General features: G+C 41.3%; 1 protein-coding gene across 1 annotated transcript in view; it reads left to right on the forward strand.

Moving 5' to 3' along the window:
• The window catches only part of LOC126291451 (uncharacterized), a 104,547-nt gene that overhangs the window by 47,897 nt on the left and 37,706 nt on the right, over nt 1-18,944 (forward strand). Inside the window, exon 4 of the mRNA XM_049984964.1 lies at nt 3,569-3,719. Coding sequence (XP_049840921.1) covers nt 3,569-3,719 — 151 coding nt within the window. The remainder of the gene's footprint in view (nt 1-3,568; nt 3,720-18,944) is intronic.

An 18,944-nucleotide genomic window follows, 5' to 3' on the forward strand; every position in this document is an offset into this window, starting at 1 on the left:
AACATGCCAGGTAGATGGCTTTTCCTTCCCATGACTGTCATGATGCAGGATTTTGCTCTACTTGTAAAGCTGTATTAAAAGAATGATGACCATGCACACGTCACCCTGCAGAAGAGAAAATAATTCAGAAATTCGAAAAGACTGGTTCTTTTGGTGTGCAACCTGGGCAGTGGAATCCATAGTCACAGCAATTCAGGAGGAGACGAGTGATGGTGTGCAAACAGAGAATTGCCCGAACATTGAACATACCCATGAGCACAGTGCAAAAAATCCTAACAAACATCCACCTTTGCTATCCATTCAAAATTACCCATGCGCACGAGTTGCTTCCTGTTGACCTGCCAGCAAGGGAGACCTTTGCTTTAGAATTTCTTGTTTGCACAGAAGTGGACAATGATTGGCCGTGGAAGATTTTGTGGACAGACAAAGCGCATTTCTATCTGACAGGATATGTCAACACACAGAATTGTCGAATATGGGCAACAGAAAATCCGTATGCAAATCAACCAGCACCAGTTCATCCTGAAAAGGTCACTGTGTGGTGTGGGTTTACGGTGTCTTTTTATCATAGGGCCATATTTTTCGAAGAGACAGGTGCTTCCGATCCTGTTACCTGTACTATCACTGGTGAGCACTGTCAGTGTCTTTTGCGCAACCACATCATTCCAGTTCTCCAACAGCATGAATGTGTGGGTGGGATCATTTTTATACAAGAAGGCGCACCACCGCGTACTGCAAATCCAGTTAAGCAGCTGCTAAAGTGCCATTTTGGAAATGCTAATCCATGTGACTTCTGGCTCTGGGGCCGTCTAAAAGATGTTGTGTTCCAATTTCAACTTTGCTGTATTGAAGGCACGCATTGCGCAACATGTTCTGAATGTGACACCAGAAACACTTCAATCAGTTGTGGAACGTGCTGTTTCTCGATTTCAGCTCTTTGCATAAAATTGTGGACAGCATATTGAACATGTTTTATGCCAGCCATATGAAAATTAATGATCCAGTTTGATTTTGACTGATGATTTTTATGTGGCTTTTGGCCTCATGACAATTAAAGATCGATTTATCCCATTTGATGTGATATGACCTTGCCATGGTGGATGGGCTTACGTAACTAACAGTTACACACACTGAGTAATACAGTTTGATTAATACCAAACGTACACCTTAGGCATTTTTGTATGCTTCATTTGTCATTTGTAGTCGACCACTACTAAATTATGATACTATGAACTATGATTGCTACATTTTGTTACTATTTATTGTTCTTCTACCGTACTTTCTCCCCCTTCTCTGATAATATTCTGTTGCAATTCTGGCCAGTGGTGTTATTTTTACAGTGGTTTGAAAGTTTAACTTTAATTATAGTCACCCTGTACTTGTTGTATGTCTGTCTGAGATACGTCATGCCAGATTTCATCCAATTGGCACGTTAGATTGTCAATATCCCAAGCTGCTTGGAGGGCCCTGCCCATTTTACTCCAAACATTATCAATTGGCAAGAGAGCTGGTGACCCTGCTGCCCAGTGTCAGCTTTAACAAACACGAAGATGAGCAGTAGAAACTCTCAGCATGTGCAGGTGTGCATTACCTTGCTGAAATGTAAGCCAAGGATGACACGCCACAAAGAGCAACAAAATGGAGCATAGAATATCATAAATATACTGCTGTGCTGTAAGTGTGCCACAGATTACAACCAAAATGCTCCTGCTATGAAAAGAAATGGCACACCAGACCATAACTCCTGGTTTTTATGACGTATATCGGGCAATAGTAACGTTGGTATTCAACTGCTGTCTGGGTCACCTCCAGGCGCATCTTCACTGGTCATTGGTACTCAATTCGAAGCAGCACTCATCACTGAAGACAATTCTACTCCAGTCAGCTAGATTCCAAACCAAAGACATGTCTGGAGACACCCCCGAGAATGGTGGGATACCAATATGACTGTCACCCACCATTTGGCCCGACAAACAGGAATGGTGGTCTGGGGTGCCTTTTCATACCAGGATCTCTTAGGTTGTCATCTGCACCCTTATAGCACAATGGTACAGTGAAAATATTCTACGCCCCATTTCTTTGCCCTTCATAGAAATTCTTCATGGACTTACATTTCAGCAAGATAATGTCCACACAGGGCAAGAGTTGTCACTGCTTGTCTTCTACATCTACATCCATACTCCGCAAGCCACCTGAGGGTACCTTGAGTACCGCTATCAATTCTCCCTTCTATTCCAGTCTTGTATTGTTCATGGAAAGAAAGATTGTCGGTATGCCTCTGTGGGGGCTCTAATCTCTCTGCTTTATCCTCATGTTCTCTTCGCGAGATATACATAGGAGGGAGCAATATACTGCTTGACTCCTCAGCGAAGGTATGTTCTCGAAACTTCAACAAAAGCCCATACCGAGCTACTGAGTGTCTCTCCTGCAGAGTCTTCCACTGGAGTTTATCTATCATCTCCGTAATGCTTTTGCAATTACTAAATGGTCCTGTAACGTAGCGCGCTGCTCTTCATTGGATCTTCTCTCTCTATTCTATCAACCCCAATCTGGTATGGATCCCACACTGTTGAGCATTATTCAAGCAGTGGGTGAACAAGTGTACTGTAACCTACTTCCTTTGTTTTTGGATTGCATTTCCTTAGGATTCTTCCAATGAATCTCAGTCTAGCATCTGATTTACTGAAGATCAACTTTATATGATCATTCCATTTTAAATCACTCCTAATGCCTACTCCCAGATAATTCACGGAATTAACTGCTTCCAGTTGCTGACCTGCTGTATTGTAGCTAAATGATAAGGGATCTTTCTTTCTATGTATTCACAGCACATTACACTTATCTACATTGAGATTCAATTGCCATTACCTGCACCATGCGTAAATTCACTGCAGATCCTCCTGCATTTCAGTACAATTTTCCATTGTTACAGCATCTTGATATACCACAGCATCATCCGCAAAAAGCCTCAGTGAACTTTCGATGTTACCCACAAGGTCATTTATGTATATTGTGAACTGCAATGGTCCTACGACACTCCCCTGCGGTACACCTGAAATCACTCTTACTTCAAAAGACTTCTCTCCATTGAGAATGACATGCTGCATTCTGTTATCTAGGAACTCTTCAATCCAATCACACAATTCGTCTGATAGTCCATATGCTCTTACTTTGTACGATATCACTCAGGAGGACATCCAGCAACTCTGTCAACCAACATCAAGCAGAATAATCACTTGCATAAGGGTCGTAGTTGGAGCAACGTGTTAATGATTTGATCAATTTGTGAAGCTCTTTCTCTTGAATAAATGATACAATTTTTCTGAAATTATAATCACCTGATGTACACGTACATCACATTTACCGATATCCATTCCATTCAGATACTTCCTTTGTGGGTAATCTTTCATTTTTTTCTATGAGTGTATTTGGATATCCATGCTAATTCAAAGTTTGTTGGACACCATCTTCAAAGCAGTGCACTTTTAATGGCCAGCAGAGTAATTTTTCCATTTTAATTTGGCATTGTCTCCACTGTTGTGCAGTAATGGTGACTTGATATTTGCAGTGAACACCTCAAGCAGTGAAGACAGTGGCAGTACTGTAAAGGCGTGGAGGATTCTTACTGACCGCGTGAGGAGGAAGCGCTCAGGCACCGCTGTCAGCCGGAAGGGACGGAGGCCCGGTCAAGGGTCAGCGTACAGTGCAACCAAGAAAAGGTATGTATGTGAGAAGGGGAGAAGTCATGAGATGTGTGCTGATAGACAGTGCTGACCAGTGTACAAGTTATTAACAGAGTCTCAGCTCAGTTTTAAGTACGTGTCTTCACTTAATTAGCCAGTATATTTACGCAACAGTAAGCAGTAATGTAGTGTAAACAAAGAGCACTGTGGATGGCTGGAGTGTGCTCTGCTCAGTACAATACAGAAGGCTGCTTTATATATTTTCTACTGCTGGATGAAAGCCTTCAATAGATTTTACTGTCTTTAAATGTATGCATGTGTGTTGTTTCCTTAAATTTTCCAATGTCATTCATCCTTCCTCCCAGAATTCAACATCTTAGTCTATTCTTATCTCCTAGAATCTTCGTTGGTTCATTGACTATCTGTTTACAAAGCTCTGTGTCCCACCCACCTCACTTCTACTTTTGTTACATTATCTGATCAAAAATATCTGAACACATCTATTTAATGAGTAAATGAGTGCTAGTAGTAGTATAAAAGGAGGCATGGAGTGTTGTGTTGTCAGTAGAGGATCATAACAGCAGAGCTCAGTGACTGTGAATATGGTCTAGTCATTATTTCAGCCCTTCTGCAGCTGCTCAAGTTGATTATTGGTGATTTAATTGTGAAGTGGAAATGTGAAATAACAACTGTGGCTAAATCAAGACCATGGAGATCTCGTGTACTGACGGACAGGAACAGTCAAGCATTGTGGAGGATGGTTGTAAAGAATCTACAAGGGTTCGAACTTAAATAGTGGCATCTGTTTATTCACAACCGATACAAAAGAGTTACATGTTTGCACCTGTTACTGTCTTTCAAAGTAGTCACCAGCATTGTGTAGAACCCATTGCCAGTGATGTGGAAGGCGTAGTATACCTTTAGTAGAGTCTGTTCTGTTGATGGTGTGAATGGAGCAGTCTACTGCCTGTTGAATCTCTGGAACAGTTCTGAAGCAAATGCCATGAAGTGGGTCCTTCATCTTTGGAATCAAATCAAAGTCACAAGGACTTAAGTCCAGGGAGTACGGTGGATGGTACAGTACTTCCCAGTCCCATTTACCGAACAGAGCAGCCTCAGCTTGCGCTGTATGTGCCCGCGCATTGTTGTGCAAAATGATGGGTGGGTTCCGCAGAAAGTGTCACCACTTCTTTCGCAAAGCTGGTCGCAGGTGATGCTCCAAAAACGAACAGTAATATTGTGCATTGTCGGTCTGCTGTGGAGGAACGTAATGTGTTAGGATAACACCATCACAGTCGTACACAAGAATCACCATAACTTAAGACCACTCCATTTGCGCCATCAATGCAACAGGCTCTGCTAATGGTGTGCTACACCTTCCACATTGTTGTCAATGGGATCTACACAACACTGGTGACTACTTTGAAGGACAGTAACAGGTGTAAACATGTAACTCTTTTGTATCGTCTGTGCCACTATTTAAGTTCCTACCCTCATATAAAATCAGTGGAAAGGTTCACTCACAAGTTTCAAAGTGTTACCAGCATTCCAGCTAACATAATAACGGTACATAGGATGGTGGTACAGCAGTTGAGCAGTTCCTTATAATCCACTGTTTCTATAGTTAGTGGTTAACAACATTTGAGGTGGTGTAAGGAGCAATGTCGGTGGGTAGTGCGTCACTATATATGAGTGATTCAGCAACTGAATGGAAAGGTTTGAGTTTGACGAATGCATGGAGAACAGTGCCTGCACCAACAGTGAAGTACAGAGGAGTTGGTGTTACAGTATGGAGGTGTTTTTCATAGTTAGAATGTGGTCCCCTTATTGCACTTATGAAAACAGTAAAAGCAGAAGAGTATGAACTTCTATTACAACATTGTGCACCAAGTACAGTAGAGGAAGAGTTCAGAGATGATGATTGTATCTGAATAACAGTGCACCGTGCCATGAGGTGACATCTATGAAGTAGTTATTTGTGGACAGTAAAATTACTGAAATGGACTGGTCTGCCCAGAGGCCTGACCTGAACCCAATGGAAAACCTTTGGGATGAGTTAGAATATCGACACCACTCCAGAGCCCCCCTCCTCCAGCATCCAAAATCACTGTTTTCTCTGGTTTTGGCTTTTGTGGTAGATGGGCTGCCATTTTTCCACAAACATTTAGACACCTCATTGAAAGTGTCCCAGCAGTGTTCAACCAATTATAAAGGTTGAGGATGGGCACTCCCCATATTGATGTCAACTAATAGTTGTCCAGTACTTTTCATGAGATATGTACCTCTTGCACTCCACTCTGAACCTTATCCATTAATTTGCTTCCCTGGCTGTCAACATGCATCTTTCCATTGTTCACAGAGAAACTTCTAAGTTCTGAATTGATTTTCCCATAAAAGGCATTATATAATTTTGTAGTACCAAATTTAGAGCAAAAAAATCATTTATTGGCACTTTATTGAATACATTGAAACACAGAACAAGGCTACATGGCTACATTCCTAGCGCTGTTTGCCTGCTATGATGAGTCTCAGACAGTTGGGATATGGTGGCCAAATGTCATCTCTAATGAAACTCTTTGGGAAAGAACAAACCAGAAGCCAATTGAGCAAATCAGAAAGAAGAAGTGGAGATGGTTAGGACATACTCTTATAAGACCAAATGAACATATTGTGAGAGAAGCACTTGACTGGATCCCGCAAGGGCGACGGAGACGAGGCAGGCCCAAAATCACATGGAGACAGTCAGTTGAAACAGAAGGCCATCAGCAAGGAATAGGATGGGAAGAAATGAAGATACTAGCAGAAGACAGAACAAGATGGCAATCCTTTGTTGCAGCCCTATGCTCCTCATAATGAGTTAAAGGAATTAATAATAAATAAATAATGTTAAGAACTGCATTGTCTTGGTTACACCATTTCCAGTAAGAAATTAAGTCCTCTGCTCTTATATTCTGTTGTAAAAAGTGGTGAGAAAATTGTGACCACTCAGTGATTTATCTTTGAATGAACCACGTGATCTAAAACTAAAATGTAATCAGTATCATAAATAACATGGAGATTCATGTATGATGGTTGCCAGCTTGCAGTGTCTTGCATGCTTGAGCAATTTAACTTGTCAGAATTGTAAAGTTTCTTATGTGAAATCATTTATTTGCAAAGTGGTTGTGTGCCTAGCACATTTTTCATCAAATTGAGGCCTGAATCAAGAATTTTTGTGGTCCATGGTTCTCAGTTGTATTTTATGATAACATACCCTTTAGCAACTCACAGCCAAATCCAAACAGTCAACTAACATTAAGAGCTTTGTAAGAGAGTAGTTTTCCTACTCAGTAACAAACATATTTACAGAAATAGTAATGTTTCAAACGGAGCTTAATTTCAGTTTATGTTGGCGAATTTGGCCACTGGGAGTGGGGTAAGTAGTGCATCCACTGCAGGATTAGAGGATGCGGGAAGGGGAATGTTTTGTTCTTTGTCTTGCAGTACTGATAACGCATGCACATGCATGTCTTGTAGCAATCATCTACTATTGCATAAATTTTTACACAGAATTAACATGGTTTTGTGAACGGGCAGTATAGAGATAGTCATCCTTAAATAAAATTTAGGATTGTGGCAAGAAATGTGAAATCAAGGATGTTCTAAAAAAATGAGCAGAAGAAAAATGACATTAAAAACATTTAGTAAACCATTGTGATGATGTCTCATATTGCATTCAAATGTAAGAATGGTTACTGTTTTTAATTAATTAATTAATTAATTAATCACACAGACAACACAACAACACTTCATCAGGCAGTTGCAGTGTCACAGCTTTAGGGTCACTGAATGTGGCAGCAATCAAACAGGGCACAATCAACACGAAGTGTTCTGAATGGTGCTGATTTTTAACAATCGGTATGCTGTGGCCCACAGAAAACTTACTGAGCCCTTACTGCAGTTAGTCTATTCAGGCTCATAATATACTAATAAATGTAGGTTACCAATTAATAGAAAGATTGGTACCCCAGGTGCTGCTCCACAATGTCAGTATTGGCCTTTGAACAAAAAATTTTGACAACTACTGACCTGGCCCCTGACGAAGAAATCATGACTAAGGCATTAACCATGTGTGATCCTGGTTTTAGTGAAGTTCTTAAGATTGGTGAATATTTTAAGGTTGCTGCAGAAGCTCAGCAAACTCTAACTAATGGAATTAAATTATCAAAAGTAGTTAGTCACCATTGCAAGCAACAGCCTGTTGCAGATTCTCACTCAGCTTCTTCTTTTCATGCCCTAAGTCTCAGACAAGCTCACAGACATCCAGATTGGTGATGCCTTTTGAGAGAAATTGGTTTGTTGGTCTTAATGACCCCCTCAGTGTGAAGTAAACCCTTTTTTAATACTAAATGGATGGGTCAGAATATATCTGTCAAACAATCAGTGGAAGTAAAATTTTGTACGTCTTACCTACTACTGTTTGTTTTTAGACACACTCTTGAGGTCAAGCTCTCACAGCATAATGGACTGAACATCATTTCACTTGTCTCAACTAGTCAATGGGTGTTGCCTATGGTTGTTATTAAATAATGTAATGGGTCTTCATGCACTTGGAGCATTTTTAATGTAGCTATGAAGCCTTGGTCAGACATCAATATCTGTCCTACACCTCCCTGAGAGGATTTGTTAACAAAACTAACCAGGAGCCAACATTATTCAAAAATTGATTTAAAAGAGGCTTACCTACAACTTCTGTTGGATAACAATTACAGGTCATAAATATACCATTCGGCTTGTACCTCTATAGTTGTCTGTAGTTTGAGGTAGTTGTTACTCCAGCCATACTCCGAAAACACTTAGAGCAATTCATTTAGGGTATTTCACACCGTGTTAACAATCAAGAAGACTTTTTTGTAACAGAGGTGCCACACATGGAACACCACATTAATTTTGAATCCCTTTTCAAACAGCCCTGGGAAAACGGATTACATTGTCAATTAGACAGTGGCAGTATTTTTAACCCCAGTGTGAAATGTGAAGCACATCCTCAGAAGCAAAAGTATGACACTCACATTTGACCATATCAACACAATAATAAATATGCTAGTGCATGCTTACCTCAAACAGTTATAGGCTTTTCTTGGCACTATCACTTACTATGCAAAGTTTCTACTCAAATCAACACAAATTGTACATCAACTAAATCAGATGTGCAGAAAGAGTGTCCAGTTTACAAGGTTAGCTTCCTTTCAGCATGCTTTACAATGCCTTAAGGATTTTCTCAAAGAATGCAATGCCTGATGCCATACACTCCAGGCTTCTGGTCGATGCTCACAGTGGATGAATCCCATTACAGGAATTTGGTGATTTTGTCTCATAAATTGTTGGATGGTTCTGAAAGAACAATCACCTACACCTGCAAAACATTAAGAGTGGCACAGCGATACTATCCCCAAATTGAGGAGGAGGCTTTAGCAATACTTCATGGAGAAAAGAAATTTCATTTGTACTTAGCAGAAAATTCCACCTGTTAAATGGATGATACACCTTTAATATATATTTTTGGGCACAGGCCTAAGCTCCTAGAAAAAAAGAGTGCAACATTTGTAGAGGTGGCAGTTGTTATCAAGTGGGTATAACTATGAAATCCACTTTAGGCCCACCACTCATCATAGAAACACAGATGCCTGTTTCCACCTTCCTATTGGCCCCAGCACAGAGTTTGATCAGTAGGAAACAGTTTATTTTGCACTTGAGCAATAAAACCTGAATGAATGACCACTGGCAGCACACAAGGTAGCTGCAGGGTCAGCCTGTGATACATTTCCACACAATACTTTGTCATCAAGGTGGCTGGTGCACTTGCCAAAATAGCTAGACTTATCGTTTCATCACTATTTTGTGATGGGACACAAGCTCACCACCACACATAGCATCTTAACATTGGCCACAGAAGATTGTGTCATCACTGTGTCCCCACTTTGACCCAACATCCTTCAGCTACTTCCTGTCTTGCGGTGGCGAATGACACACATGAAGGTATTAGCCTAGTCGTATGTATCTTGGTTGGTACTGGTGTTGAAACTGGATATGTGTGCTGCACTTGTCATGCCTGCTCCCTAAACCAGGTAGCCCCATCATAATGTTTCTCTCTGTGACCATGCCCATGTCATCTACAGTAGAGAGTACTTGTTGTTTTGCTCGGCCATTTCAAGGAGCTGTGTGGTTGCTGGTGGAGGGAGCTCTCTCCAACATCCCCTTTATGGCACGAATGTCTTCAGTGACCATCCATGCTGCCATCTGTGCCCTCTATACAATTTTTGCAATTGAGGGAGCACAACACATGCTGGTGTCTGACAGTGGTCCGTAGTTCATGTCACTGCAGTTCAAGGCCTTCTGTCCCCAAAATAACACTGAGCACATGACCACCAATGCCCTCCCACCAATCCAATTGACCAGGGTCGAGTGGATTATTAGCAAGTTTAATGGAACATTGGGAAGGAGTCTTTTGGCCTGTAACGAGTTTTGCATTAAAAATCCATAAACTGATTAAGTTAAGATGTATATTTTTCCATTCACATTTATGTCATGTAAACATTTCAATCAAAGTTTTACATCAAAATTCTAAAATTTTTAGATTACTATTTTCAATATGTGACATTGCAACCTAACGAGAAACGTGAGCTTCTTTACAGATTCCTAACTTTTCTTTCTGTATTTTGCTTGTTTGTTTCTAAACACTGAAATCTCATTTTGAGCAGATTATTGGTACTTCTCATACACAGTCTTGCATTTCTCACATATGTTGTTTGTCCCATCTCCATTTCCACATTCCAATTTGGCATTTCTTTTGCTTTTTTTGTTTTTCCAATTGTACTGCAGCTTCATTGTTTAGTTGGCTTTTCATCTTCTGTACTGATCTCTATTATTTTCTGTTCATGAGTTTATTTTCCAGCTGGAGAACGAACATCATCTTCATGTTATTTGTAATTACTTGAAGCAGATGATCTATGCAGTTATTGCTGCCGTGTGCAGGATACTGTAAAAGATATACATGGGTTATCTCCTCCAAGCAATCATATCTGAATATTTGTGAATAATTTAATGAGCAATTTTCACAGAAGAATTTTTGGCATTGTCGAAAGTAATGGTTTATGGTTTCTTCTTTCATTCTTCACTCACTGGTACTTCAAGATATAGCATGTCAAGAATAATACATTCTTATCCTTCTACACTAGGTACTCTGTCAAGATGTATTGTGGATCATCAGTCTTTTTTAAGTCAATTGTGGAATGTAAGACGGAATGTTCTTCCATGTAGTGGGGTATTTCTTGTTGACTTTTATTCATTGTTTCCACTTCTCTTCTAGTTTTGATCACTAGTACCCATACCTACATCTACATACATACTCTGCAAGCCACCATACGGAAGTGACAAAGAATACCCTCTATCACTACTAATCATTTTGTTTCCTGTTCCATTTACAAATAGATCAAGGGAAAAATGTCTGAAAAGCCAGAATACAGATCGACAGACTACCAAGTGAAGAAGAATAAGAATGTCTAGAATGAAATTTTCCCTCTACAGCGGAGTGTGCACTGATATGAAACTTCCTGGCAGATTAAAACTGTGTGCCAGACCGAGACTCGAACTGGCGGAATTAAAGCTGTGAGGACAGCGTGTGAGTAGTCCTTGGGTGGCTCAGTTGGTAGAGCACTTGCTCGCAGAAGGCAAAGGTTCTGAGTTTGAGTCTCAGTCTGGCACACAGGTTTAATCTCCCAGGAAGTTTCAATAAGAATGTCATTATTCTCAGCACACTACATCTTGAAGTATCAGTAAGTGAAGAATGAGAGACCATTCTCTTATCTTATCTCCATGGTTCTTACATGAAATATCTGTTGGTCTCAATAGTATTGCCCTGCAGTTAGCTTCAAATGATAGCTCTCTAAATTTTTTCAACAGTGTCCCTCAAACAAGATGTCAAATTTCCTGCAGGAATTCCCATTTGAGTTCCCAAAGCATTCTATAACATTTGCATGTTGTTTGAACCTACCAGTAACAAATCTAGGAGCCCACCTCTCAATTTCTTTGATACCTTCCTTTAATCCTACCTGGTACAGATCTCTAATACTTGAGCAGTACTCAAGAATAGGTTGCACTAGTGCCCTGGATGCAGTCTCCTCTACAGATGAACCACACTTTCCCAAGATTCTCCCAATAAGCCTAAGTTGACCATTCCCTTTCCCTACCACAATCCTCACATGCTCATTCTATTTCGTATCACTTTGCAACATTACACCCAGACATTTAGATGATGTGACTGTGTCAAGCAGAACACTACTAATGCTGTATCTGAACATTACAGACTTTCCTAGTCATCTGCATTCATTTATATTTTTCTACATTTAGAACTAGCTGCCATTCATCACACTAACTAGAAATTTCATCTAAATCATCTTGTATCCTCCTAAATCACTCAACTCTGACATCTTCCCATACACCACAGCACCATCAGCAAACTACTGCAGATTACAGCCCACCTTGTCTGCCAGATTATTTATACATATATTAAAGACAAAGATTCCAAGACTTACCAAGCAGGAAAGTGCCGGTAGATTGGCACAATGAATAAAACATACAAACACACACACAGAATTTCGAGCTTTCGCAATCGGCGGCTGCTTCATCAGGAAAGAGGGAAGGAAAAGGAAAGATGAAAGGATGTGGGTTTTAAGGGAGAGGGTAAGGAGTCATTCCAATCCCGGGAGTGGAAAGACTTACCTTAGGGGGAAAAAAGGATAGGTATATACTCGCGTGCACACACACACACACATATCCATCCATACATACACAGACACCTAATTATTTATACACATAGAAAATAACAGCAGTCCTATCACACTTCCCTGGAATACTTCTGGCAATACCCATGTCTCTGATGAAGACTTGCCATCGAGGACAACATATTGGTTACGTTCTGTTACTTAAGTCTTCAAGCCACTCGTATCTGGGAACCTAGTCTGTATGCTCGTACCTTCATTGGCAATAGGCAGTGGGGCACAGTGTCAACCCAGTTCTTGGTGTTCTTCATGAAATTTTCATGAAATTGTGAAAATTCACCCAGTTCCAGTCCAGTGTTATCAAAAGTAGAAGAAATGAGCAAAAATCACAAAGTTTAGTTGAAAAATGTTAAAAAGTAAATTTGTTATTGCTGAAGTAAAAGGTGAAAGCTGTCTTTCAATTTCTTTTGCTGTTCTAGTGTTAAACCTCAAATACACAGTGTCTTGCTGATGATGTCAATAAAGGAAGCACTCCACAGCTTCCTGGACGTGCACTGGTCCATCCCCACTAATGGGGCCAGTCCAGCCAAAATATAGCATGGGAGCAGGTATCAAACCCACGCGCCATGCAGTGAGCCTAGCATAATCAAGGACCCACCTGTATGCTGGGTACCTGTGTCTGGGCATGCACATTGGCTGGGGCCTTGGGTGGATCAAAGAGGGCATTACAAGCCACAGGGGGCATTAGATGTTTGATGTTGTGGTGGCCACTCATGAGCTCATAACTAGCCACCAGAAAGAAGATTTAGCTGTGACTGCAGCTGGGAACACCTGCCACCACCTTTGACCCAGGGATCTGACATTCCGGTAACCATCCACTGAGCTGCTAGCCATAGCCCTACACAAGCAGATGACTGGTTAAAGATGTGGGAGCCCAAGGGTGCAGAACCACTCCCAATGCCTACCATATTTACTTGAATCAAAGCCGCACTCAAATCTACACTCCTGGAAATAGAAATAAGAACACCGCGAATTCATTGTCCCAGGAAGGGGATACTTTATTGACACATTCCTGGGGTCAGATACATCACATGATCACACTGACAGAACCACAGGCACATACACACAGGCAACAGAGCATGCACAGTGTCGGCACTAGTACAGTGTATATCCACCTTTCGCAGCAATGCAGGCTGCTATTCTCCCATTGAGACGATCGTAGAGATGCTGGATGTAGTCCTGTGGAACGGCTTGCCATGCCATTTCCACCTGGCGCCTCAGTTGGACCAGCGTTCGTGCTGGACGTGCAGACCGCGTGAGACGACACTTCATCCAGTCCCAAACATGCTCAATGGGGGACAGATCCGGAGATCTTGCTGGCCAGGGTAGTTGATTTACACCTTCTAGAGCACGTTGGGTGGCAAAGGATACATGCAGACGTGCATTGTCCTGTTGGGACAGCAAGTTCCCTTGCCGGTCTAGGAATGGTAGAACGATGGGTTCGATGACGGTTTGGATGTACCGTGCACTATTCAGTGTCCCCTCGACGATCACCAGAGGTGTACGGCCAGTGTAGGAGATCGCTCCCCACACCATGATGCCGGGTGTTCGCCCTGTGTGCCTCGGTCGTATGCAGTCCTTATTGTGGCGCTCACCTGCGCGGCGCCAAACACGCATACGACCATCATTGGCACCAAGGCAGAAGCGACTCTCATCGCTGAAGACGACACGTCTCCATTCGTCCCTCCATTCACGCCTGTCGCGACGCCACTGAAGGCGGGCTGCACGATGTTGGGGCGTGAGCGGAAGACGGCCTAACGGTGTGCGGGACCATAGCCCAGCTTCATGGAGACGGTTGCGAATGGTCCTCGCCGATACCCTAGGAGCAACAGTGTCCCTAATTTGCTGGGAAGTGGCGGTGCGGACCCCTACGGCACTGCGTAGGATCCTACGGTCTTGGCGTGCATCCGTGCGTCGCTGCGGTCCGGTCCCAGGTCGACGGGCACATGCACCTTCCGCCGACCACTGGCGACAACATCGATGTACTGTGGAGACCTCACGCCCCACGTGTTGAGCAATTCAGCGGTACGTCCACCCGGCCTCCCGCATGCCCACTATACGCCCTCGCTCAAAGTACGTCAGCTGCACATACGGTTCATGTCCACGCTGTCGCGGCGTGCTACCAGTGTTAGAGACTGCGATGGAGCTCCGTATGCCACGGCAAACTGGCTGACACTGACGGCGGCGGTGCACAATTGCTGCGCAGCTAGCGCCATTCGACGGCCAACACCGCGGTTCCTGGTGTGTCCACTGTACCTTGCGTGTGATCATTGCTTGTACAACCCTCTAACAGTGTCCGGAGCAAGTATGGTGGGTCTGACACACCGGTGTCTATGTGTTCTTTTTTCCATTTCCAGGAGTGTAAATCAAGGAAAAAAAAATTTCACGAATCTAAGCTGCACTTGAAATTTGAGACTTGAAATTCAAGGGGAGAGAAAAGTATTAGGCCCTACCTCCCAATCGAAACTAAGTTGGTCCATTGTAATATGAGACACAATTTAGGTCAAATGAATGATGATACAGGTATAGTAGTTTGGTTCAAGTCGTAAGCTTAGCAGTTAAGCCTTACCAGATAGCCATTGCTATGCATCAGGTGCTCCATCCGTATTTATACGGGTACCCTTCCTTTTTCTTGTGCTTTATCTGGTTTGAATTGATTGCTTATTTTTCTTTGGTCTGATAAGTGCCGTTCTCTTTGTTATACATGTTTATGTCACTCTAAGCTGAAAATGCGTTACTGTTCTGTGTCATGCATTGTTTGTCACATTCTGATAATGAGTATTTATGGTCTGTCGCCACTCACAGCATGGCTTGCTTTTCAGCATGCCACCACCGCTTACAATTAAAAAAATGAAATAAAAAAAGGAGAGGAATCATCTCATTAGCAAAACAATGGCAAGAGACTGCTATTTGTTGTTACTTACACTGCTGCTTTTTTTGATAATGATCAACAGGAACCAAATAATAGACTGTGTATGATAGAAGATGTTCTGAACGAGTGTTGAGCGAAAATGTTTCTCCATTTGAAAATCTTTGCAGACGCCTCTTTAGTACATTGCAGTCTGCACAGAAATTAGAGTCATCTTGGATTTAAAAATCTAGTCAATTTCTGTGCTTCATTTCTGACTGTATAACTATTGGGCATAAGAATAATACGAATCTAAACATGACATGATATGTATATTCTTCCGCATTTGCTGTTATGTCTAGTTTCTTAGTTTATTAGGCAGACAGGATTTAAATGAGATAGCAGCAAACATGAAAGAATACATGGCAAAATGTTTATATTCATACTATTCTTATGGTGAAGAGAATACTGCATGTGATTCACAATTCATAAAAGTTCCTATTAGCAACCATCTCTTCTCACAGACAGGAAAAAATTAAGAATGTAGAGTTGGCCATATTGACAAACATCCCAAACAGTCTTGCCAGTCGGATTTTTGTAGTACATTGAACTGCTGCTACATTCGAAGATGAACAATACAGAATTTGTATTTACTTCATTGCATAAAGTATGAAAAAGCAGTGGTCGAAACTTGGGGGCAGAGAAAAAAAGCACATCTTCCACCTTTTTTCTTAATTTATTTACTGACGCAGAGGTTTTGGCACCAGTATTTATCTTTGTGTCTGCAAAGCATGCCTGTGTAGCACTACATATATTCGACAGCAGAACTTAGTTGTGGCGGCACCTACCAACGTTTTTCAGAGCTTCTGCTTACTTTGCACTTGCTTCTAAGCTGCAGGCAGTTTTTAGGATTACAAAAACCGGAAAAAAAGTGTGGCTTAGATTCGAGTAAATACGGTAAACCTCTTTCAGCCCCAGGTGTATTGGTGATGAACTCAGCCATGTATCGCACCCTACCATACTGGCAACAGCACCAATCCAGCCATTATCATCCGTGTGTGCCAATTACTGTGGGAGTGATTTAGTATCTCCACCAACAGTGGACCTCCTTAGTGACTCATAGACGATGCACTTTGCTACTGTCTCTGATTGCAAGAGGCAGAACAGACCTCACAGACAACATCACTTATCTGGGTATAGGGCTGGCCAAGCAGCCAGTAATCACCTTTCCAGTGCTGTATCATGTCATATTGCTAAGCATACAATGAACCTGCTTTTGTGGTGGGTTGTCTTGATTTTACTAATTATATACATTGTCTAATCAAAAATATGTGGGCATCTATTACTGAACATTAATATAAGGCTTGTGTACCTCCCTCTTTTGTCATGGCTTCTACTCTTCTGCAGCCAGTCCATTTCAGGAATGTTGTCCATAAATTATGCTGCATTATCACAGTGTGAACTGTCATGCTGATTTAAACAATCATCATTTCTGAGCTGTTCCTCTGCTGTACACAGTACACAATACTGTAAAATCTGTTCATATTCTTCAATTTTATTGTTTTCTTAATAAAAGTGCTGGGACCACATCCTAAACATAAAAAACACCACCATGGTAGACATGATTTCAAATACAGATTCAATAACTGTGTAGCTTACAAATCACCAACTTTCTCACTTTCAAAACAATTGCAGAATGAACACATAAAATATGGTGGATAATAGTATGCAACAGCAGTGCACAGGGCAATAAATAATGCACGTCATCTTCTTCATGTGTCCTCTATCTTTCATAATCTCCTCTGTTATTTTTGAAGAAGAATTTTATTTGTGTGTCCTTCACTGAAAAAGTATTTTTATGGAAACAGCAGTTCACAAGTAATTTTTTTTATTTTAGTTTATGTTATTGATTTATATTGATTCCATGCAGCTAGCCACATTCTCAAGTGTTGCAAAAAATTAAATATAAATAAATAAAGTAAAAACAAAAAGTCTAGCTATGGAACTGCTGTTTCCAGAAAAATATTCTCAATTTATTTGGTTGCCACAAGTCTGTCTGTCTGCAAACTGAAGACTGAGCAGGTGAGTCTCCACTCTGTACAACTGGCTGCATCAGAAGAATCACCTATTTTCTGTTTTACAAAGTTACAATAACTCTTCCACAGTATGGCTTTCACACCAGTTGTGATGTGGCACTTGCACACACCCAGGGAATGTCTGTTTTTCACTAAATGTACAACACAGTAAGGAAAATAGAAGTTAGTAACTGGTATACTGTATCTGATCAAAAGTATCTGAATACCTATCAGTGGACATAAATCTGGGTTGTTGATACATTTTGCCTTCATGGCTGCTTGAACTCTGCTGGGGATCCTTTCAATGGTGTGTTTGGATTTCTGTGGAGGAATGGCAGCCCAGCCTTCTATAAGAGCTTAAACCAGGAAAGGTACTCATATTGGAAGCTGGAATTCTGGATTGAAGTTGACATCCTAACTCATCCCAAAGTTATTCAACTAGCTTCAGGTCAGGGCTCTAGACAGGATAGTCCATTTCAGAAGTGTTGTTGTCCACAAGCCATTGCCTCACAGATATCACTTCATAACATGGTGCATTGTCAAGCTGGTTAGGAGTAACCATTCAGTGGCCTTGAAGTAGAGTGACCACATAAAGCAAATAGCCAAAAAATGAGATGCCAGACTGAGCTTCACTGGAAGAATCACTAAGAAATGTTCTTCATCTGTGAAAGAAGTAGGTTACAAAACATTTGTTTGACTTATTCTTGAGTATTTCTCATAGTCAGGAACCTGAACCAGCTTAGATTAATAGAAGACATAGACCAGATCTGATGAACAGTGGTGCATTTTGTAACAGTGCATTTTGTCACAGTATCATTCAGTCAGCACGAGAGTGTTACTGAGATGATAAACAAACTCCAGTGGCAGATGCTACAAGAGTGGCATTGTGCATCAGGGACAGATTTACTACTGAAATTCTGAAAGAATATGCTCCACGAAGTAGGAGTAATCCACTAAATTACAGGCCCATACCATTAATGTCAATATGCAGCAGGATTTTAGAACATATATCGTGTTTGAACATAATGCATTACCTCAAAGAAAACTGTATATCGATACAGTCAACATGGGTTTAGAAAACGTTCCTGTGAAACTCAACTAGCTCTTTATTCACATGAAGTGTTGAGTGCTATTGACAAGGGATTTCAGATCGATTCCATATTTCTGGATTTTCGGAAGGCTTTTGACACTGTACCATATGAGCAGCTCATAGTGAAATTACTTGCTTATGGAATATCATCTCAGTTATGTGACTGGATTTGTGATTTCCTGTCAGAAAGGTCACAGTTCGCAGTAATTGACGGAAAGTCATCGAGTAAAACAGAAGTGGTTTCTGGTGTTCCCCAAGGTAGTGTTATAGGCCCTTTGCTGTTCCTTATCTACATAAACGATTCAGGAGACAATATGAGCAGCTGTCTTCAGTTGTTTGCAGACGATGCTGTCATTTATCAACTAATAAAGTCATAAGAATATCAAAACAAATTGCAAAACGATTTAGAGAAGATATCTGAATGCTGTG

Source organism: Schistocerca gregaria, chromosome 9 (genome assembly GCF_023897955.1).
Source record: "Schistocerca gregaria isolate iqSchGreg1 chromosome 9, iqSchGreg1.2, whole genome shotgun sequence".
NCBI lineage: Eukaryota > Metazoa > Arthropoda > Insecta > Orthoptera > Acrididae > Schistocerca > Schistocerca gregaria.